This window comes from Schistocerca nitens, chromosome 2 (genome assembly GCF_023898315.1).
Source record: "Schistocerca nitens isolate TAMUIC-IGC-003100 chromosome 2, iqSchNite1.1, whole genome shotgun sequence".
In the NCBI taxonomy this organism is placed as follows: Eukaryota; Metazoa; Arthropoda; class Insecta; order Orthoptera; family Acrididae; genus Schistocerca; species Schistocerca nitens.
In genome coordinates this window covers 78,112,859-78,137,194 of record NC_064615.1, presented here as the reverse complement: position 1 = coordinate 78,137,194, position 24,336 = coordinate 78,112,859, and the positions used below count along the sequence as shown (strand labels likewise).

The 24,336-nt window shown below is 43.5% G+C and overlaps 1 protein-coding gene and 1 non-coding gene across 2 annotated transcripts in view; one reads left to right on the top strand and one right to left on the bottom strand.

The window, feature by feature from the left end:
• LOC126235754 (leukocyte elastase inhibitor-like) overlaps positions 1 to 20,420 on the top strand; it is a 103,532-nt gene extending 83,112 nt beyond the window's left edge. Inside the window, exons 7-8 of the mRNA XM_049944550.1 lie at positions 4,923 to 5,061; positions 20,131 to 20,420. Of these exons, the coding sequence (XP_049800507.1) occupies positions 4,923 to 5,061; positions 20,131 to 20,279 (288 nt within the window). The 3' untranslated portion in view covers positions 20,280 to 20,420. The remainder of the gene's footprint in view (positions 1 to 4,922; positions 5,062 to 20,130) is intronic.
• Positions 17,155 to 17,229, bottom strand: Trnai-uau (transfer RNA isoleucine (anticodon UAU)). Its single transcript has one exon. It is a non-coding gene; the product is annotated as a tRNA-Ile (tRNA).
• Positions 20,421 to 24,336: the final 3,916 nt, after the last annotated feature.

The following is a 24,336-nucleotide window of genomic DNA, read 5'->3' as shown; positions in this document are numbered from 1 at the left end:
TCTCAAACTGGCTGACATTTACCAACAATATCTTCATAATCAATGATACAGGTGTTGTGCTCCGGAGTATGGCTGTTCGGTTTGGTACGGATCTTCATGTATCAGACAGACGCTTACAGTACCCAATGAAACACGTAGGCATACATATTGTCTCTGGCCCACTCCGACAAATAAACTTTGTATTTTAAAACGCGATTCAAATGGCTCTAAGCACTATGGGACTTAAAACATTTGAGGTCATCAGTCCCCTAGACTTAGAACTACGTAAACCTAACTAACCTAAGGACATCACACACATCCATCTCCGAGGCATGCAGAACATTATATAATGGGAGTAGCTTTCGTTATAAATAGGAAGGTAGGGCAGAGAGTGTGTTTCTGTGAATAGTTAAGTGATAGGGCTGTTCTCATCAGATTCGGCAACAAACCAACGCCGACAACGATAGGTCAGGTGTACATGACAACGTCACAACCAAAAGATAAAGAGATAGAGAAAGTATATGAGGATATTGAAAGGGAAATTTACTGTTTAAAGAGAGAAGAAAATCTAATAATCGTGTGGATTTGAACATGGTTGCAGGGAAAGGAGTAGAAGAAGGGTTGCGGGAGAATAAGGGCTTGGTAGCACGAATGAGAGACGAGAAAGAGTAATTGACTTCCGCAATAAATTTCAGGTAGCAATAGCAAATACTCTGTTCAAGAATCAGATGGGGAGGTATACTTGAAAAATACCGGAGACACGCAAAGATTAGGGCCATATTACCGGTACATCTTAGACAAGGCTTCTGAAATCGATTATTGGACTGTAACGCTTACCCACGTGCAAATACAGATTCAGATCACGATTTGGTAATGATGAAGAGAAGCGTGCAGAAGACTGATAACGTAAGGAATGAGGATGTTTTCAGCAGAATCGACGGGGAAAGGAATGCATGGAAAACCCTGACAAGGGGCAGGGTAATAGGACATCCGTTAAGACATTAGGGAATAAATTCCGAGGTACTAGAAGGAGCTGTAGAGGGTAAAAACTGTAGAAGTGGACAGAAATTGGGATACATCCAGCAAATAAGAAGACTGATGACGAATAAAAAGAACGAAATAATCACTGTGGAAGGAAGTGGGACACTCAAGTAATGAAGAATGATAAGACGCAGTTTGAATTTCGCTAAAGATGTCGATCCCGCGATAAGAAAAATCAAATTAGGCAGTTCAGTTGACTGGATATATCTAAAAAGGGCAATCACAGATATTGGAAAGACAAAAGTACTACTACAAAAGTAACTCCGAAGATAGCTTGGTTACGAGAGTATACACTTCAATTGATCGACAAAGGAGGAAATACAAAAATGTTCAGTGAATTATAAGAACACATCAATATAAATCACTTAGACTTGAAATAAGTAGGAAGTGCAGGAGAACCAAGGTGAACGCCTGTAGGAAGGATGTGAAGAAATTGGAAAGGAATAATTGTCGGGAGGACCGACTATGTATATAAGAAGAGTCAAAACAACCTTCGGAGAAATTAAAGGAAAGGGTGGTAACACTAAGTGTACAATGGGAATTCCAAAGCTAAACTCAGAGGAGAGAGCGGATAGGTGTGAAGAGTGTATTGAAGACTTCTATGAGGGAGAGGACTTACCTGATGGTGTGATAGAAGAAGAAATAGGTGTCGATAGGGAAGAGATAGGCGATCCAATATTAGAATCAGAATTTAAAAGAACTTTCGACGACTTAAAATCAAATATGCAGGAGGGATAGATTGAATTCCACTGGAATTTTTAAAATAATTAGGGGAAGAAACAACAAAGCGAGTATTCAGGCAGTTGTGTTGAATCTATAAGGCTGGCGATTTACCATCAGACTTTCGAGAAAATATCATCCACATAATTCCGGAGAACTTGCTGAGCTACTAACAAGAATAAAGGACATTAGTCTAGTATATGGATTAGATATCAGCCTCATCATGTCCAAACTCGTGATAATTGATCGAGGAGAACAGATCCAACTCAGCGGTCGATTAAAGGAACTGGAAGTCGTGCGTTCCTTCACCTATTTTGGGTCAACCATCTACAGCACTGGAAGTTGTGAAGATGAGATAAGAAGACAGATCACGCTAGGGCGAGTGGCTGTGAACAAGCTCACCAAGATTTGGCAGAGCAGAGCAGTAACAAATAGCACAAAGATCCGGCCAGTCGAAACACTCGTGTTTTCTGTCTTCTTTCTTGGTTGCGAAACGCAGACACTCAAGGCCAGAGACAAACAGCGGATTTATGCGTTTGAACTTTGGTGCTGGCGTAGGATGCTACGCATAAAATGGACCGAAAGAACAACAAATGTGTCCATTATTGAACAACTCGATCTCTCCAGACGCTTTTCTTTTCGAGTCATCGAAAAAAATTCTCCAGGTCTTTGGCTATATTGTGAGAGAGATGGAGGAAATCTAGAGAAAATAATTTTGCAACGAAAGCTCGAGAGCACGAGACCAAGAGGAACAGCTGCCAGCAGATGGATAGATCAAATCAAGAAGACCTCAGGCCTACCTCTTCAGCAGGCACTAAGAGAAGCTGGCAACCGTCCTGGATGGAGACGCTTGGTTCATGGGGTCACGACGCTCAGCAATGAGCACAGCGATTTATGATGATGATGAATTCCGGAGACAGCAATGGTAGATAACGGATCTGAACAACAGTGGAAAAGAAAGTTGAGGATGTGTTAGATAAGGATCAGTTTGGCTTCAAGAAAGGTAAAGGCGCAATAGAGGCTGTTCTGCAGTTGCTGTTGATAATGGAAGCAGGACTGAATGAAAATCAAAAGACGCTCACAATGTTTACCGAGCCAGAAAAACCGTTCGATACTGTAAAATATTTCGAGATCGAAATTCTGTCAAAGATTAAAATATGAATAACAAAGTGCTCGGATTTAAAAAGGTGTAAGACATTGATGCAGCCTCTTGTCCCTACTTTCAGTCAACACATCGAAGAAGTAATGGCGAAAATGAAAGGAAGATTCAATAGTGGGATCAAACTTCAGGGTGAAAGATACCAGTGAGAAGATTCACTGATGACGTTGCTATGCTCAATTAAAGTGAAGAAGAACTACAGGAACGGAATCAACAATCTGATGAGCACAGGGTGTGGATTGAGAGTAAACAGGAAAAAGACAAAAGTAATGAGAAGTAGCAGAATTGAGAATAGCGAGAAACTTGATATCAAAATTGGTGGTCACGAAGTAGACGAAGTTAAGGAATTTTGCTAACTTGGAGGCAAAATAACTTATGGCGGACGGATAAAGAAGGACATAAAAAGTGGACTAACACTGGCAAAAATGGCATTCCTTGCCAAGAGAAGTCTACTAGTATCAAACATAGGGATTCATTTGAGGGAGAAATTTCTGAGAAATTACGTTTGGAACACAGATTTGTATGGTAGTGAAACATGGACGGTGGAGAAACCAGAACAGAAGAGAATCGAAAAGTTTGAGATGTGGCTCTACAGAAGGATGTTGAAAATCAGGTGTACTAATAAGACAAGTCTTGGGGAGGTTCTCCGCAGAATCGACGAAGAGGGCAACGAATGGAAAATACTGACAAGAAAAAGGGATAAGATGAAGGACATACGCAAAGTCATCAGGGAATAACCTCCATGGTACTAGAGAGAGCCTTTAGGCTAAAAACAGTAAGGGAGGACAGAGATTGGCATATATGAAGCAAGAAACTGAGTAGTGGGGTGCAAGTGCTACTCTGAGATGCACTCTCACCTGCAGATGGCGGCCAGGTGGACCGCGGAAATATTGTGTCATGAAGACGTAATGATCCGGCTGCATACCCGAGAAGAATATTATCAAAATGTTTCTGATTTTCACTGTTGTTTCCACGTAGTGACCGATTGGAATTTACTTTCTGGACAACCCTCGTTGATAAACCACTATGGTGCACAAAACTGAAACAATATCTCGGTAGAACAACCGGAAGTACGCTATTAATCAAATGTCTGAATGTGTGTGAACCTCTAAAGGACCAAACTGCTGATGTCAGCGGTCGCTAAACTTACACACTACTTAAACTAACTTATGCTAAAACAACACACACACCCATGCCCGAAGGAGGACTCGAACCTTCGGCGGGAACGGCCGCGCCATCAGTTACATGGCGCCTGAAACCGCGTGGCCACTCCGCGCGGCCGCTATTAATCAATAGCACCGGGAACGCCTGAGAAATCGCAATACAAGTCAGCAGTTTTGAAGTAGGGAACCCGTGCTCATTTGGCCAATGATAAGTATTAGCACCTAACTGGGCAGAAGGACAACCCTGTACTTGCCAAGTTTACCAGGTATGTGTCGGCAAGTGCCTAAAAGGTGTCGTAATTGGTCGATAATCTTACAACGCTCTACTTTTACACATTGTGGCAAACACAACTCACCATTTTGTTCTGCCGTTTGCCGTCGATGACAATATGACGGTATATACTTAATGCAACGCCCTTATCGATGTCCGAACACTATAATGTCGAAGCATTCATATCAATGTTTGACAGTCGTCTGTCTGCGCCTTCAGTGAAAAAAAGAGTACAGAAATCCTGTGTGCAGCAAGTAATTTTGAAAGCGAAATACTTTTAATGGCAAAACCTGTAGATTAGGTGTGGGAAAACAAAAATTATAGAGACCTTACGATATTTTTCAGGTTCGTGGGTGGTAGTTCAGACTAGTTAGTGGCATTAAAAATTAGTTAACAGAAGCTGTATAAATAGTATTGTATGTGATGTTTAGCTGCTTAATAAAGTGCAAGATCAGGAACATATTTCTCTGAAGGTACAAAATGATATGTCAGTGTCCACAGCGAGAATTCTATTTTCATGCTTTCTTAAATAATTTCTTAAACAAAGATTTTGTTTTCATTTACATGGTATGCCAAATCTAAATTTCAGCTCGGGATGGAGTCCATGTTCAATCCAGCCAAAGCGAACTTCTCTGGCATTGTTGACGGGGACTATGTAGTAAGCCAAGTCTTACACAAAGCGTTCATAGAGGTCAACGAGAGGGGCACAGAAGCAGCAGCCGCAACAGGTGGGTGATTTCAAAATTTTACATTCACTGATTACAATGACTGACGAACTACATTTATGACACCTCACACTGACGACTCAATAACTGTGACGTGCTCCATGAAGCGCAAACTTCATAGGGAACTTTCTTCATAATTTCTTTAGTGATGTCATTCAGCTTCTTTTTAAATCTTCTTCGAGTACTCGGTGTTACATTTGTCTTAGCATAAAGTCAAACGGTATCTAAGCACCGTAGTTCACGCAAGCTGTATGTTTTATGCTAATATCCAGGTCTATTAAATGTAGCCATTGCCATTATTCCGTAAAATTCTTCTGTATCGTTCCTTGTCGTGCTTCGCGAGTGTTTCGGTACATACCAGATGAGTGCTCATACGTGTGCCTCATTTACTGCTCAGTCACTTTTATCATGACTAGTATACCGTTCATATTTAAAGATTCTTGCTAGATATCCATATTGTTTATGTACACTCCTGGAAACTGAAATAAGAACACCGTGAATTCATTGTCCCAGGAAGGGGAAACTTTATTGACACATTCCTGGGGTCAGGTACATCACATGATCACACTGACAGAACCACAGGCACATAGACACAGGCAACAGAGCATGCACAATGTCGGCACTAGTACAGTGTATATCCACCTTTCGCAGCAATGCAGGCTGCTATTCTCCCATGGAGACGATCGTAGAAATGCTGGATGTAGTCCTGTGGAACGGCTTGCCATGCCATTTCCACCTGGCGCCTCAGTTGGACCAGCGTTCGTGCTGGACGTGCAGACCGCGTGAGACGACGCTTCATCCAGTCCCAAACGTGTTCAATGGGGGACAGATCCGGAGATCTTGCTGGCCAGGGTAGTTGACTTACACCTTCTAGAGCACGTTGGGTGGCACGGGATACATGCGGACGTGCATTGTCCTGTTGGAACAGCAAGTTCCCTTGCCGGTCTAGGAATGGTAGAACGATGGGTTCGATGACGGTTTGGATGTACCGTGCACTATTCAGTGTCCCCTCGACGATCACCAGTGGTGTACGGCCAGTGTAGGAGATCGCTCCCCACACCATGATGCCGGGTGTTGGCCCTGTGTGCCTCGGTCGTATGCAGTCCTGATTGTGGCGCTCACCTGCACGGCGCCAAACACGCATACGACCATCATTGGCACCAAGGCAGAAGCGACTCTCATCGCTGAAGACGACACGTCTCCATTCGTCCCTCCATTCACGCCTGTCGCGACACCACTGGAGGCGGGCTGCACGATGTTGGGGCGTGAGCGGAAGACGGCCTAACGGTGTGCGGGACCGTAGCCCAGCTTCATGGAGACGGTTGCGAATGGTCCTCGCCGATACCCCAGGAGCAACAGTGTCCCTAATTTGCTGGGAAGTGGCGGTGCGGTCCCCTACGGCACTGCGTAGGATCCTACGGTCTTGGCGTGCATCTGTGCGTCGCTGCGGTCCGGTCCCAGGTCGACGGGCACGTGCACCTTCCGCCGACCACTGGCGACAACATCGATGTACTGTGGAGACCTCACGCCCCACGTGTTGAGCGATTCGGCGGTACGTCCACCCGGCCTCCCGCATGCCCACTATACGCCCTCGCTCAAAGTCCGTCAACTGCACATACGGTTCACGTCCACGCTGTCGCGGCATGCTACCCGTGTTAAAGACTGCGATGGAGCTCCGTATGCCACGGCAAACTGGCTGACACTGACGGCGGCGGTGCACAAATGCTGCGCAGCTAGCGCCATTCGACGGCCAACACCGCGGTTCCTGGTGTGTCCGCTGTGCCGTGCGTGTGATCATTGCTTGTACAGCCCTCTCGCAGTGTCCGGAGCAAGTATGGTGGGTCTGACACACCGGTGTCAATGTGTTCTTTTTTCCATTTCCAGGAGTGTAGATTCCAGTGCCTGGTATTCTTCCTCCCTAAATCTCAATCTTCGTTCTGGCAAATTGTACCCTAACATAATATTTCTTCTTGGATAGTCGATAGAATTCTGTAGTAAATCACTTTATGTATCATCTAATACGATTCTAGAACACGTTTTCTTTAGTGTTTGTACTACAATATTCCATGTCGCATTGCTACTAGCTGCGCTACTGAGCTCGGAACTAACCGCTCCGGCTCCTGATGGTGGAAGAAACTGTCATGAAATACGTTTGTTAAAAACGGTAGAAGAAGGGGTGACAGCGAAATTTTCAGCTGCTGAGATTCCACACCAATGTTGTGAGTAGAATTCCAAATCTACTTCATGGAAAGCCATTAATTTAGGCGGTCTTCTTATTGTAAAGGCGTAGGGTTATGTGTCGCTACGTGATTTCATCATCTCCCAGCTTTCTCCATCATCATCGTTGTTAATTCAAACACACAATGCTGCTGAAGTGTCCGTCACAGTCGCTGTCTACAGCGAAGTTATACTTATTTGATACGAAAGAAGCAGGAAACATCGAAATGGTGACCAACTGAAAGGATTTTACCAGTACACAACAAGGGAGGTAAATCCCTCATCTTTTCTTCAGTTCTCAATATTACTTAAGGAATAGGATAGACATTTTAAAAGGCTTAAATAGAAATTCAGAAGCCTCAAAGATTGTGTAGGTACTCATAATGCTCAATTAAAACCAATTTCTTTCTGGTTTAACTGTATATAAGCAGTAAGTTAACCAGAGAATATATTGTCAACCCTAGGAGGCTGCAACATCGCTGTTACTATGAGCTCGTCCTACAGAAATAATGTTCACTCACCTTGCGGTGATTTTTTTCTTCTGCAGTCCGGTCCACACCCCGTCCCCGTTAAGATCAGTAGATTAGTATTTATATATGCTCACTCCACTTAATATATTTTTGGTAGTTATAAATTTATCATTTCAGTAATTAAAAGAGAAACAGTATGTTAGTAGCAACTGTAACATCTCAAAATGGCCTCTCTAGGAAGATGACATATAGTACGAGAGATGAAGTTTATATAGGCAACAGACTCTAATGTACGCGATTTTGTTTTTTCGTGGGGTTGAATCACATTATAAACTGTATATAAAATTCTTAGAAAGGCAAGAAAGCGTGGAAGAGTACGTATTTTCAAGAATATTCTCCTGCAGCAATGAGGTAGGAACTTTTCGGTATATCGCGAAAAATGAGACAGGAAAATGAAGTAAATATGAGAAATTTTTTAAAAGTTTGATGTTGAATAGATGAAAAAGATAGACCCAAGACAGTAGATTCCTTTACTCACTTTTCTGTCATTAGAAGATAATATAGATCTAAATAATTCCTTAATAGTTAGTGTATAATATATAAGTGAATTATTCCATAAATAGGTTCAATCAAATTCAACCATGTTCTACATCTATAAGCGAAATTTTTCAGTCCTGTCAACTTATCAGACTTTATTTGGATTGAATAAGCAGTTAATATTTTGGGTTCCAAAAATTACTGTCAACTGAATAGGCTATATCATATATAATAAAAATTATTAACAGTAGTGGAGTCTTGACAGGTTCATTGTGCTATGTAATCTACAAGCCACAAAGTAGACTGCATAAGTTCAAAGTGGACTATACGGCAATAGCCACTCATAGTTAGCAAAACTCACATGTCAAATTACATGAAGTTATTTTGTGTCCTTGTCTGTGTTAAACATTAATGAATTTCCCTATGAATAAATACAAGATGGAAATTTGGTTCTCTTTTGCGTATGATAGAAGTGTAGGAATAAAAGTAACACTAATATAAACTAAATGAAACACTTGTTTGCCTTGTTTCACAAAACTTTATAATTTTTGTACAACCTAGATTTCGTATTATAAGCTCATTTCTTTAACACATATTGATTCCAAAAGTGGTAATTATGCTGACAGTAACACATGTAAAATCTTCAATCGAGCAATTGTTGACTTAAACTATAAAAGTTATATTGCTGTATATTCTGACACAGTTACATGTGTATTTCACAACATTCATTAGGGCAACATTTACAATGACTGGGGATATAATATACTGGAACAGGTCTATGTGCACAGGAATGGGTATTTGGGTCATCATCCACTTGTGGAGGAAGGCACCAAGGTTGTTCTTCTATTTCCATGTTGCAATTTCCATGTTGCAACATTCCCTAAGGGGTGAATAGCCGCAATGAGTTTGCTCATTCAGTAGAAAAGGTGGTGTACACAAGTATGTTCTTTAGTTTCAAGTATTTGTAATTGAGTGAGTTCTGCACACTTTGGCTCTGTATGTAGGAATCATACATCTATCACATATTTGTGGTTCTGGTTTAACATATGTTCAGGAAAGGATGAGTCTCCTTTCTTTAATCTCCATCTTGTGTGGTGTCCTCTGAGCCTAGTACAGACAGACATCCCAGACTGTCCAATACAGCAAGACTGAGCCTCCTAACAGATGATCGTGTAAACCCCACTATTCATGATGGCTGGTAGTTTATTCTTTTAACTGAAGAAACACCTATCTAATGTAGAAAAAAAAATTACTTCTATAGGTGACTTAAAGGTGAAGAACCTAGTAATTAAGTATATTTCCATTTATTAATGAGTTATGGCATTATCTTTTGGTGAAATTTAACTGACAGTGATAGATTTTTCAGAAATCAGAAGTGTGTCTTTAGAAGTATGGCTGCTGTTACAAATATCTCTAGTGGTTGACATTAATGCAGAAAAGATGTAGAAATATAGATACACATGTGCTCAACAACCTGCCACAGCGTATTAAAGATCTTGTGAATAATGAAATGGAACTAAAGACTGAATGAAATAACTTTCTGTTGTGCAACTCTTTCTACTTCACTGAGGAATACCTTCACAAAAGATCTTAAAATTTATGTTATAGGTTACTTTCAACTGACTTTAGCATTGTAATAATTTTTAATAGTGTTAAGTCATTTTCATTACGCTTCATGTGTGTGAAATGTACATCTATGACTTCTTTCCACGTAGTAGAAACCCCTCTCTGCAGTGTCCATGGAATATAACTAACATAAGGTAATGTTAAAGCACAGAAGAAAATTTCCCAAGATGACATTCAAGTCCACTATAGGTAAATCTATGTACGCTTATATGGCTACACTGTATTTCAACCACCTACTGAAGGCTTCGTAAGATACTGAAACTGCCACTCGACACAAGCTGTCATTAGGTATATAACACTGGGATTATTAATTTAAACGTTTCACGACTACTATTACATTTCGACATAATGCCAGTCACGACAATCTCTTACTACAAGGTGTTAATTTTTAAGTTTAGATTTGTATAACCAACGCTGTGTGATAAAAAGAAAAGTGTATGGTGTTAAACTGCGCTTGTTAATTTTGCTCAGTATCCGAAAAAAATTAGGAGGATAGGCGATAGAGAAGAGGTATTACTTTATAAGAGGAAATCTGACTCATAGTGTATCCAAGGTATGAAGTTCAGAGTCTGAACCCTTAGAAAATTGATGTAAGCCAGGGGAATTACTGAGATATTACTTCGCTAGGGATACGAGACACGATGCAACGTGAAGTGACATCAGGGAAATTCTGAGAAACCAGTGCTGATAATTACTTGTCTCAGGAAGAGCCACTAACATAATTACCAGACTGTCTCTTTCGATGGCCTTGCATATGGTTTCAGACACGTTAATCAATGTGGTTTCCGAATGACAGGCATCTTAAACCCCACACACGAAGAAGTACTGAAGCGGAAAAGGTTATGTAGGAGCATCATTATCTCAGTGACCATACGTTATACACCGCTAGAGTTAATATGAGAAACACCAAATAACACATGGCCTGATAACGTAGCTGACTGCTATAAGGCACTGCTTACCACATTACGTTTCCTTCTCAGTTTTGCTCCTATAGTGTTTCTGAAGAAACGTCATTATGACATACCACAGATAAAATTTGAAAGACATCAAACCCTTCAAGATGGAAGTAGTTACATATTCAACACATTTATCCATGATGAGAACTTTATAGCCTGTTCGAGTTTCTTGTCTGGATGCTCATGTTTCCTAAGGAGCCTTGGCTTCTATTTAAACAACTAGTAATTTTAAAGTAACTGATTCTTTTGTACTTTAAGTAAGCTGTACAAGTTGTGACAGCTGACCATCAATCCTCTCAGTCAAAAGGGAATCACAATATATTAATAAAATAAGAATAGTGGAAAAGGTAATCAACTACCCCACAAGGAAAAAAACGTATTACATAGTTCTGTACTGATATTATTATGTGTTATTATGAAGCTATACCGAGTCACCAATGCTAGGAGAATCTGTATATGAGTCCGATGCTCTCACAGAATAATGTGTCCGTAAATATTGCAAACTTCAACTTTTTACCTTTTAGTTTCTTGCGATCCTTATGAGGTATATTCCGTCCCCACTCCTTTACTAATTAGCCATACGGGGGCTAATCGTAAATTTTCGTTGCTAAGTCTTCTTGACTTACAACTTCGTTGGATTATTGTGTGTAACGATAAATTAACACACAAACATTTGTATACTTCATACTACATATTTTGCTTGTGGTTTATATAACATACTGCTACTTATCGAAGAGTAACAAGAAAGGATCGTAAAATTTCACTCTTTCATTTTCTCTGACATTTTCAGTGATTATAACAAAATCGCAGTGATTCTGTTTCCAATAAATACGTACTTCCTCCTACAAATTTTTAGAATAACAAAAATGTTTATCATCTACTAAGTACCATCACAACATGCTTTAAGTAAATGCTTTAAAACGATGGAGAAACCGAGAAACTTCTGCGTTATTTCTCTTTCTAATACGTTTCTGGCCTTAAGAATTACAGTAGCGTGAAGACTGTATGCAACGAATGTCAGATCGATCTGGAATGCTCTGATACGCAATTTGAGTAACGTCATTTAGTTTCTGCAGAAAAGGAAACGTTATCAGCACGTTTCTCGTTCAGAAATCGCAACTGAACATTGGTGGTTTGTGAGTTACCCTAGCTGGTCGGGGACTCCATCATATTCAACGGCATTGCACGACAGACATACTGTTCGCTTGACCGTGCAAGACGGTTCAGCCACTTTACGCAGCTTCATTTACGAAATGGGTTTGTTCACAGGAGAGAAGTATCCACACAGATAGCACGGTTAATCTGCAAACAACAGACTGCAATCACGGCGATAACTGTTGCGGTTTCCCTTGATACGCTGCAGCAGGAAGGGAGCGGCGCCCAACGTCATATCTTTTCCAAGGATTCGTGGTTCCGCTCATAGCATTACGATGGATGTACGCGTGTGCCGAGGCTCCAAGGGGAACCCCAACATTGTCACATGGCTCTCGTCGTCGTAGTCATACTGTGCCTGCACATGGCCTGTTCGTGGTGCCATTGGGTACAACACACAATCATATCTGGTTCACATAGCCGATAATTTGGAACGCAGGAGTTACAGGCCGGCCGAAGTGGCCGTGCGGTTAAAGGCGCTGCAGTCTGGAACCGCAAGACCGCTACGGTCGCAGGTTCGAATCCTGCCTCGGGCATGGATGTTTGTGATGTCTTTAGGTTAGTTAGGTTTCACTAGTTCTAAGTTCTAGGGGACTAATGACCTCAGCAGTTGAGTCCCATAGTGCTCAGAGCCATTTGAACCAGGAGTTACATTTATGACGTGGTGGCTACACAGTCTCTTCATGGTCTGTGTGACGTCATCTAAAATCAAGGGATAGCGATGTGCTCGTATACGGATGGCGGTACTGTCGCGCACCAAAGGTACATAAAGGCGCTGGACTGGTGGAGCCGTCACTTGTAATCAGGTGATTCAAGTGAAAAGGTTTCCGATGAGATTATGGCTGCACGACGGAAATTAACAGACTTTGAAGGTGGAATGGTACTTGGAGCCAGATGTCTTTTTCCAAAGCTGTTTCACATAGGAAGACTGCACTGTAGTTCCTTCTCTAGATTGTCGCACAAATGACAAAATGGTAGATATCGAAATAGACGACAGAGGGATAGAGAAACAATTAAAATCGCTCAAAAGAGGAAAGGCGGCTGAACCTGATGGGATACCAGTTCGATTTTACACAGAGTACGCGAAGGAACTTGCCCCCCTTCTTGCAGCGGTGTACCGCAGGTCTCTAGAAGAGCGTAGCGTTCCAAAGGATTGAAAAAGGGCACAGGTCATCCCCGTTTTCAACGAGGGACGTCGAACAGATGTGCAGAACTATAGACCTATATCTCTAACGTCGATCAGTTGTAGAATTTTGGAACACGTATTATGTTCGAGTATAATGACTTTTCTGGAGACTAGAAATCTACTCTGTAGGAATCAGCATGGGTTTCGAAAAAGACGATCGTGTGAAACCCAGTTCGCGCTATTCGTCGACGAGACTCAGAGGACCATAGACACGGGTTCCCACGTAGATGCCGCGTTTCTTGACTTCCGCAAGGCGTTCGATACAGTTCCCCGCAATCGTTTAATGAACAAAGTAAGAGCATATTGACTATCAGACCAATTGTGTGATCGGATTAAACAGTTCCTAGATAACAGAACGCAGCATGTCATTCTCAATGGAGAGAAATCTTCCGAAGTAAGAGTGATTTCAGGTGTGCCGCAGGGGAGTGTCGTAGGACCGTTGCTATTCACAATATACATAAATGACCTTGTGGATGACATCGGAAGTTCACTGAGGCTTTTTGCGGATGATGCTGTTGTATATCGAGAGGTTGTAACAATCCAAAATTGTACTGAAATGTCGACCGGTGTAGCCGTACGGTTCTAGGCGCTTCCGTCTGGAACCGCGTGACCGCTACGGTCGCAGGTTCGAATACTGCCTCGGGCATGGATGTGTGTGATGTCCTTAGGTTAGTTAGGTTTAAGTAGTTCTAAGTTCTAGGGACTGATGACCACAGATGTTAAGTCCCATAGTGCTCAGAGCCATTGAACCATTTTTTTGTACTGAAATGCAGGAGGACCTGCAGCGAATTGACGCATGGTGCAGGGAATGGCAATTGAATCTCAATGTAGACAAGTGTAATGTGCTGCGAATACATAGAAAGAAAGATCCCTTATCATTTAGGTACAATATACCAGGTCAGCAACTGGAAGCAGTTCATTCCATAAATTATCTGGGAGTACGCATTAGGAGTGATTTAAAATGGAATGATCATATAAAGTTGATCTTCGGTAAAGCAGATGCCAGGAAATGCAATCCGAAAACAAAGGAAGTAAGTTACAGTACGCTTGTTCACCCACTGCTTGACTACTGCTCAGCAGTGTGGGATCCGTACCAGATAGGATTGATAGAAGAGATTGAGAAGATCCAACGGAGAGCAGCCGGTTCGTTACAGGATCATTTAGTAATCCCGAAAGCGTTACGGAGATGATAGATAAACTCCAGTGGAAGACTCTGCAGGAGAGACGCTCAGTAGCTCGGTACGGGCTTTTGTTGAAGTTTCGAGAACATACCTTCACCGAGGAGTCAAGCAGTATATTGCTCCCTCCCACGTATATCTCGCGAAGAGACCATGAGGATAAAATCAGAGAGATTAGAGCCCACACCGAGGCATACCGACAATCCTTCTTTCCACGAACAATACGAGACTGGAATAGAAGCGAGAACCGATAGAGGTACTCAAGGTAACCTCCGCCACACACCGTCAGGTGGCTTGCGGAGTATGGATGTAGAGGTAGAGGTAGATACATGGGACATTCCATTTCGGAAATCTTTAATGAATGCAAAATCCCGAGATCCACAGTGTCAAGAGTGTGCCGAGAATACCAAATGTCAAGCATTATCTCTCACCGCGGACAACGCAATGGCCTTCACTTAATGACCGAGAGCAGCAGCGTTTGCGTAATTGTCAGTGGTAGCAGACAAGCAACTCTGCCTGAAATAACCGCAGAAATAAATGTGGGACGTACGACGAACGTATCCGTTAGGGCAGTGTGGACGAAATGTAGCGTTAATGGGCTCTGGTTGCAGACGACCGAGGCGAGTGCCTGTACTAACAGCACGACATAGCTTGCAGCGCCTCTCCTGGGGCTCTAGAGGACTGGAAAACCGAGGCCTGGTGAGTCCCGATTTAGGTTGCTAAGAGTTGATGGTAAGGTTCGAGTCTGGCGCAGACCCCAAGAAGCCGTGCAAGTTGGTGGTGGCTCCATAATGGTGTGGACTGTCTTTACACAAAATGGGCTGGATCCGCTGGTCCAATTGAACCGATCGTAGAATGGAAATGGTTATGTTTGGCTACTTGGAGATCATTTGGAGTCATTCACGGACTTCATGTTTCCGCGCAATGTCACTGGGCCGCAGTTGTTCTCAATTGGTTTCGAAAACTCTCTGGACAAAAGCGAATGATTGAGACACCAAGATAGCCGGACATGAATCCCACTGAAAATTTATGTGACGTGATAGACAGGTCAATTGGTGAACACAATCCTGCACCGGTAGCATTTTCGCAATTATGGGCGGAAATAGAGGCAGCATGGCTCATAATTCCTGCCGACGACTTCCAACGACTTGTTGAGTACATGTCACGGCGGGAAAAACGAGATCCGACCTGATTTTAGCAGGTATCCCATGACTTTTGTCACTTCGGTGTAATGTAACACACCATGTGGTGCACAAGTGTCTCGCCCTCCCTCGATGTCATATTCTCCCTCATGGAAACCAGCTGGCCGTGGTTTTCCGAGAGATTGAAACAGCACCAGGACTGGTGAATTCTGTTGTTGAGCTGAAGCAGGATGGAATGACGCATCTACATCACTCATTCAATTACAGTTAGAGTTGAAGCGCAGCCGCGTTAGAGCCATTATTTCTGCAGGAGGTGGCAGCCCTGTGTTTTAATCTCGCACCCTGTGCATCCCAAAAGTCACCTACAAAGTTAATAATGCATTCTTCCTACAATAATGTATACGCACAATAAGAAACATTTCGTTATTTTCTATTCTTTTAGATGACCAGCTGTGTAAATTATACTTGCGGAGACCTAAAACACTTTTTAAATATTTCTTTCTATTGTTATTGTAACAGTGACGTAAACAAATTTGCTTTGAGTTCCTTTCTTACTTTCATGTGTTACTGCTACGGTCAAAATTAGTCTCTAGAGTAGAAGAGACTTCTACGCGTTGTTACGTCAAAACATCAACAAACAGTATTAAACAGTTCTTGAATATGAATGGAAAGAAAGGAAGAGGCACGAAAATATGAAGAAAATATAGGATGTCCCGTTCGTAAGGGGCCTCAGGAAAAGTGTTATAAAAAACTTATTAAAAGAGGGTTTGAAACCAAGTTTGTACATGACATAGCCGGCCAGGGCTGCCGATGGGTTCTAGGCGCTACAGTCTGGAACCGCGCGACCGCTACGGTCGGAGGTTCGAATCCTGCCTCGGCTATGGATGTGTCTGATGTCCTTAGGTTAGTTACGTTTAAGTAGTTCTAAGTTCTAGGGGACTGATGACCTCAGAAGTTAAGTCCCATAGTGCTCAGAGCCATTTGAACCATTTGTACATGACATACCACTATGGTTGACATTTGAAGGTACATTACAAGTTGTTCTGGAAGTGCTGTCCGCCCAACGAGGTTCTCTCTCTCGGACCGCCTGCTCCTTATTCATTCCCCCACCGAGCAATCACCACATACGTGACAAAGAGGGCTACGCACTAGCGGAAGGCGCAGTGGCTAGAAGTGACGGACAGTAACCTGCGCTCCGTGAAATCTACAGTGCGAACACCGAATTACCTCCTTCCATTTTTAGATCAGTGTTGTATTTTTAATTCTTTTCGTTGTGCTCGTTTGTTGTTCCTCGTTAGATTTAGAATTTATCGTTTCATTAATTGATTTTTCGCACATTCACCTCAATTTTTATGTAAGTTCCTCGATGAGGCATCACTTCAGTGCCGTAGAACTGTAGTCGTTACCACAATCATTATAGTCATTTTTCAAGGCTGATCACCTGTCCGTGTTCGCCATAATAGACAAGATACGCGAGCCGTTCTCTTCAGCAGTTCGTGCAGGCTAAATACGGGAGAACAACATTGTTAACCTTTGGCACTGAGAATAAATTTTGTGAAATGATAATTAAATGGCCACCCTAGCTGCAAACAGGCGTTGATGTACTTCATTGTGGACATGTTGAAAAATATGTGCTCCGAGCGGGACTCGAACCCGGGATCTCCTGCTTATATGGCAGACGCTCTATCCATCTGAGCCACCGAGAGCACAGAGTATACTGCGCCTGCAGGGACTTATCCCTTGCACGCTCCCCGTGAGACCCACATTCCCAACATGTCCACACCACTACATTCGTAGTGCGTCTAATAGATGTTTCAGCAGCAGGAGATCCCGGGTTCGAGTCACGGTCGGGGCACACATTTTCGACATGTGCACAATGAAGTACATCATCGCCTGTTTGCAGCTAGGGTGGCCATTTTGTAGTGTTAGCAGTTAGCCAACACTACGCACACTACTTGGTTGAGGAGGCCGAATGCACGCGTTAACTCACGCAGGCTGGCGTGAGGTCTGAAACAGGATACGTAATGAATGCTATAAAGAAAAGTACGTAGCTTCTGGAATTCTTAACTTTAATCCATCATTTGTATACATCGTTCTTGATGAGACATGCTTCATACGATAACTATCAATTGCTATGGCGCCTTGCTAGGTCGTAGCCATTGACTTAGCTGAAGGCTATTCTAACTATCTGCTCTGCAAATGAGCGAGGCTCCGTCAGTGTGCATCGCTAGCTAAGTCGTCCGTACAACTGGGGCCAGTGCTAGTCCGTCTCTCGAGACCTGCCGTGTGGTGGCGCTCGGTCTGCGATCACTGACAGTGGCGACACGCGGGTCCGACATGTACTAATGGACCGCGGCTGATTTAAAGCTACCACCTAGCAAGTGTGGTGTCTGGCGGTGACACCACACATTTAATTATCATTTCATTTCTAGCAAAGCTGCATGGTCATCTACGGTAACTGTTCTTTCATGAACAGATACAACCGTCACATATAGTTAAGATATGGCTTCCCGGCCATTGACCTTCTTGCGCGAACGCACACGCTATGCCCGAACTCGTACGGGACTTGGTAGATTAATCTGCCAAGAGTAATGAGTATGATGGGCAAACATCTATTAGGCGCACTACAAATATAGTGGTGTGGACATGTTGGCAATGTGGGTCTCACGGGCAGCGTGCTAGGGATAAGTCCCTGCAGGCGCCCTATCCTTTGTGCCTGTGGATAGAGCGTCTACCATGTAAGCTGGAGATCACGGGTTCGAGTCCCGGTGGGGGCACACATTTCCAATATATCCCCAATGAAGTACATCAACGCCTGTTTGCAGCTATGGTGTCCATTTAATTATCATTTCATTTCTAGCAAATCTGCATGGATATCTACGGTAACTGTTCTTTCGGGAACAGATACTACCGTCACATATAATAAATTTTGTGTTCGAATAATGTATGTTTGTTTCCGATGTGCGTTATTGTTCAGCAACGTTCACAGCAGTTTCTATATGAGAGTTGTAAAAGAAGTTACATTTTCTGCCTATACTGTAAACAAGCCTCTGTCAAATAAAGAGGGAATTTTATATGGCAAGTTTGTATGTACAGGGTGGTTATGACTAAACTTTCGCTACCTGAGAGGCCCCACATGAAAAACGAGTGATCGGAGGACAACGAAACTTCGTGCTAACATTTCTAAGAACATGTGGAAGAGAATTAATGAATAAATCATTGAAAGAAACATATTTTAATTTCCCCATGAGAGGGTAACATTTGTTAATTGTGTACCATGTTCACACTTCGGGTTACGAACTTCTGCATCTACGGCACCTGGAACCGCACTCGATACACCAGAATTGTTCGCGACACTTTTCAAACGGTGGAATGTCCAACTGTCGCGACACAGCTCGCACACTGCATGAAGATAGCACATTGCGTCCAGGATTCTCTCTCATGTCAACAGTAACTTCTGGAACAATTTTTGGCGCAATTGGCGTCGGTCTCTCTGAGAAGCAATTCCCAAATCGCCAGTTCATTCGAACTTTCGGGTTACGTTTTCCAAAGCCTGTGAGGAAAGAGGACTTTTCCATATTCCTTTAATGCGTAGATACAAAGAACAGCAGCGCCATAGCTGATGTTTCGATAATAAAAGCGTTGGTCTCTTTTTCCAGACCCAAGCTGACTGCAACTCCAGTGTACATTGACGCTTGTCTTTCAGCGCTGCGTCGCCATATCAGTACCAAAATCTAACAGTTAAGTCACGACGCTAACATTACTAACAGCGCAAATCCTTCGACGCATTCTATCAACATCATTGCTACGAAGTTGAGTATGCACACAGTAAGTAGGTTTCCGTCTACGGTGCCTCACGTAAAAAAGCTTAATCATAACCACCGTATACAGCCGCTCTAAAAGCACGGCGATGTTTTGCAAGTTTGTTCCAAAGGTATTAGCTAAAACAGACTCACACAGCAGAATGAAAGTTCATTCTGGAACACTCCCTTACGGTGTGGCTCCAGGAATGCCAAATCCGAAATGTATGCGAGACAACTTCAGTTAAGTCTGAGAGGTAAGGGACGAGTTACTGGCTCAAGTGAAGCTTTGACGGCAGGTCGTTAGTAGTGTCTCAACAGTTCACTCGGAAGAGCGATTGCATACGAGAGTCATACAGTATTAATCTGCCACGAAGTTTCAGTAATGCTAAATCATGTAGCAGGTAAAAGTACGTCATAAAGGTACTTCAATGAAACCCTTGATCAAGATACCATCGTAACTGATCCGGTACGGGTTCAGTACCAAAATGAGTTTGACCGTGTAAACCATCGATACTAGATAGCGCTTCCCAGTGCGGAGAAATGTTCGTTTTGGAAATATCGTGACACATGTAGTTACGCAGTTAGTACCTGTCGAGAATGTTGGCGTGTGTTGGTTTTATCAAAGAGTAATATGTTAAAGCAGTGTGTTCCAGTGGCACTCTATCCACAGTTCCTGCCTTTCGTGAACAGGGCTGATATTATCTTCCGCTGCCTGAAAACCCGGAAACATTGACCTCTGAATACATGAATAGCACTGGTAAAATTATTTCCTGGGACAGTTATCTAATATCTCTTCCTGTTGCAGTTCTCATAGCACCTGGATCGAGTGCTCCTCAACTTCCGCCACCAACACCCGTCATCTTCAAGGCCGACCACCCCTTCATGTTCTTCATTGTGGACGACATCACACGGACGATCCTCTTCGCCGGACGTCTTGTGAAGCCTTCTGCGTAATTATTGTCGTTTTAGAATACATATGTTTTATATCCCAGTGATGCGAAGAAGCTTCTGTGGCAACAATTTTTATGAGATTTCTGTTATTCGTTCTGGTGACATGTGGAAGCCCTTAAATAATTAATAAAACTATTCCATAAATGAAGAATGTGGCGAATTTGTTTCTAATTGATAAAAATAGTGATGTATTGTGTGAGCTTAAAGAACGATTTTATTTCTCAATTTATATCCTTGAAAAGTTGTAATAACTGAAATGTTGTGATTCTGGTCATATAAACAATGACGTTGAAACCTCCAGTAGATGGCTGACTTTGAAATACGAAGAGAGTAACAGGTTTTAAATTGTCATCACTGTCGACCATACACTCGCCACGTTATGAAACTATGTCAGACAGTATGCGGTGAGTATACACTTGTGTTCTTGCATTACCGTACACGAGGCTACTAGAAATAAATCAGAATTGTGCACGCATGTCAGTAACTGTTCTCCAAGGACTATTATCCTTCCCATCAGTAAACTTGACACGGATTCTAAACAATCTAGTTGCTCGTAGCAACTAGCGCACTGTACAATATGTCATCTGAAGTTGACTGCAGAACGATTCTACTGCGGACAACGTAGATATCGAGTAAGAACCACGAACATGAGATAAGAGAAACTGGAACTTGACGGATGCAAATAGACAGTTGTTATTCGCTTGACTATTGCTGGTACCAGATACCCTTTGCCATGTACCATGCGATGGCTTGCGGAGTATGTATTTAGGTGTAGATGTCTCTTGAATGGTTGATGTGTGTGTGTGTGTGTGTGAGAGAGAGAGAGAGAGAGAGAGAGAGAGAGAGAGGGAGCGGGAGAGAGAGAGAGAGAGAGAACTGTAGTGATTGTTTATTGTTTAACGAATTGTAATCTCCATTCCCGTCGTGGTGTGTATGCACACGAAAGTCGACTGTCTCAATGATTATCTTCCAGGCTGAAGACTTTACTCATTAGCAGAATGTTCGCTGATATTATTCGTCAATGGCTTGAAATGTAAGACATCATATCGGCCATATGCCAAACGACATATTGTCATCAAAAGACGTAGCGCAGAATGTTACATGAGTTTGTGATAATTGCAAATGTTATGCACATTGTTTTGCCAGCTGGATTTCCTTGCAATTGACTAAGCGTTACCAGAAATTTGTTTGTGGATCTTCAGTGATGTAATATCATAAGACACAGAAATTAAATAATTGGATCGACGTGGATGAAATGAATGAAGCTGCAACGATATGATGATGTATCAGCAAACCGTTCAGATCAAGGGTCGTCAAACCACTTTGTTCAAGAGCCAGTATCGACATTTTGGGTGGTATATCGGGCTGTATATTGAAAGTTGGAGGTTGATACTCTTTTCCGGAAAGTTAGCTACTGATTTTACTGTTGTATGTATACACAAACTGAGCCTGAGATATTATTATCGCGAGTATTATCGCCTGCTCTGATGGTGCTAGTAGCGCCGGAGAAGATTTTGGTATTAATCGACTTTTTGATAATTTACATATTTTCTGCACCTAGTTTGTTGCTTGCTTGTGCACAGGAGGGATTTTGTTAGATTTGTGTATCCATACATTGAGAGTAATATTGGTGTCTTTGTTGTGACCAGATACGTGATTATTGATTGTAAACATTGTGGAATAATTAAAGTTTTTCCTAATCAAACTATCAAAGGAAAAGAAAGGTATCAGTAAAGTTATCAATGTATGAAGCTTCATTCTTCAGAATATAGTAAATTAAAAGTTTTTTGTGGTTCGTTTCACTTTTTTTTTACCTCTTAAGGCTTGTTAACCAAATCCCTTGTGATCATTTAATTTCTATAAAAGTAAAACAAAGGAATAGTGGTGTCAGTAGTTGTGACCATGCATTGCACTCTGTGTGGATCGCAGTATTTCTTTTGGGTTATTGTAGCACGTTGTTGAGTGTATTTATGCAGTTGCAGCGCTAAGTTGTCTGTTGTGTGCAGGAAGGTTACATACTTGTTAGATGTTAAGAATATTTTGAAAATCGCTGTCAGCTGCTAGAGAATTGATTTTCCATAACTTTTTTGTATCAGAATACTGACGTATCCAGTAGTAGAAGGTGTAAGTAGGCTGTTTAGGTTTTTACGTTGGTAACTATAGAGATGGGGCCCCTCCACGCCCGCACCAACGTGGTGACCAACACAAAAGTTCTACTGTCACCTCCGTAAGCATGTTAGTTTTGAATCAGGCGTCACAGGATGCAGGCTGTGATGTTATCCATGCGTCTGGGTAAGACTACTCATTAACATGGTCCATCAGGAGATAGAAGTGGTCGAAAACGATCGAAGGGTAGCGGTTGTAAGAGCAGAGGAAAAAAAAGTGCCAAGGCCAGCGCCAAGGGAAAAAAAACCTCTGCGACAGTAGGACGGGTAGTAAGGGCAGTAGCGGCTTGCTAGCTGCGACAGAGCATGCAAGGTGAGGGGGGTTAGCGTGAGGTATCGTGCAACGTTACCTATGTACTGCGTGGTTGTTAGCTGGGGCAGTCCGGTGCTGCGGCTGGGCTCGCTTGTAGTCTCCTGGGCCGGCCGCAGTGGCTTACTCCCTGTAACATAAAAATTCGGCGCGGCAGGGCGGCGACGCTTCTGCGATGAAGACTGGCCTGGCCTATTGGCTCCTCGACCCCTTGCGGGGCCCCGTCTCGTAGCAGTCGGCGTCGCCAGCGGCTCCTCTGCGGCGGCGGTTGTCTTCTTTGCGCCTCTCACCCGCGCTGCTGCTGGAACAAGAGCTGGGATAGGCGCGCGAACGTCCTTCTGCGAGGTCGCAGGAGTGTTCGCAGGTACGACTGCGCTGAGGCCTTGGGCGAAAACTGCTCGCAGTTGCCTCAAGGCCTCTTCCTTCTCTGCAGCCACGGCGGCTGCGAAGGCAGCCCTCTCCGCCGCCATGACGGCTTTGAGGGCTGCTGTGGCCTCCTTCACGGCGGTGCCGAGTTCGAGGTCACATCTCTTCGCAGGAAGGCGAGCTGCGTCCTGGCTGCCCGTTTCCGAGCGGCCGTCCCCGCCCCTGGCAGGTGGATCTGCTGCTGCGCCGTCCCTCAGCTGCGCCGGGCTGTTCTGCGCCCTACGCCGTTTCCGACGTCGTCTTCTCTTCTGCTGCTGCGTCGGTGCGGCCGCAGCCGCCTCGCCGCCCCCGGCACGGCTGCGGCTTGAGAAAGCCGCACAGCCGCGCCAGCTGGCGACGTGCGGGCCGCCACACCGGACACAAGTCGGCAGAGCGTTGCTGCCGCTGTCGCAGGCGCGGCTGTCGTGCTCACCTGAGCACTTGACGCACCGCGCCGCGTTGCGGCAATACTTCGCAACATGGCCCTCGCCCTGGCACCTGAAGCACTGGGGCTGAGGGTCCATGGCGGTCGGGAGAGCCTCCGTCGTAACCGGGAAGCCCAGCAACTTCCGCAAGTCGAAGATGTCGCTCCCGCCGTCGACCGTTTGCACGGTCACGGCATAGAGCGTGGTAACGTCACGTAGCGCTCTATATGAAAACCACTGACTGTGCTGTGTGAAGTCTGTGGCTCGTTTGCATTGTTCGAATATTTGTTATTGTAGTGTTGGGCAGTTGGAGGTGAGCCACCGTTCTAAGGACAATTCCAAAAACTTTGTGAGTGCACAAGTGGTGGTTTGTGGACTTGCTATATTGTCCGCAAGACTCTTCGATGGTGATTGTGCATCTGCACAGTCGCAACAGATGGCTGCTGGCCGTCTCTACAGGGACTGCAGTGGGTCTGCACCTTTGATGGCCCACCAATACCATACTATCTACCACTCTACCAGGACTACAGTGGGTCTGCTCTGTGATGACCTACCTACCAGTATTCTTCAAAACTTCGACTGACTCTGTTTTGGGTTTGCTCTGTTGTGGCCCATTACCTGTCTGCATGTCAAGAGACAGCACTGTCTTTCCGTTGGAAGGACAACACTACTTCTTCAAGACTGCATGGAAATCCACTACTTCCTTGCATATTTTCTTTTACTGCTTAGACTTCGAGAGAAAAAAGAAAACTGTA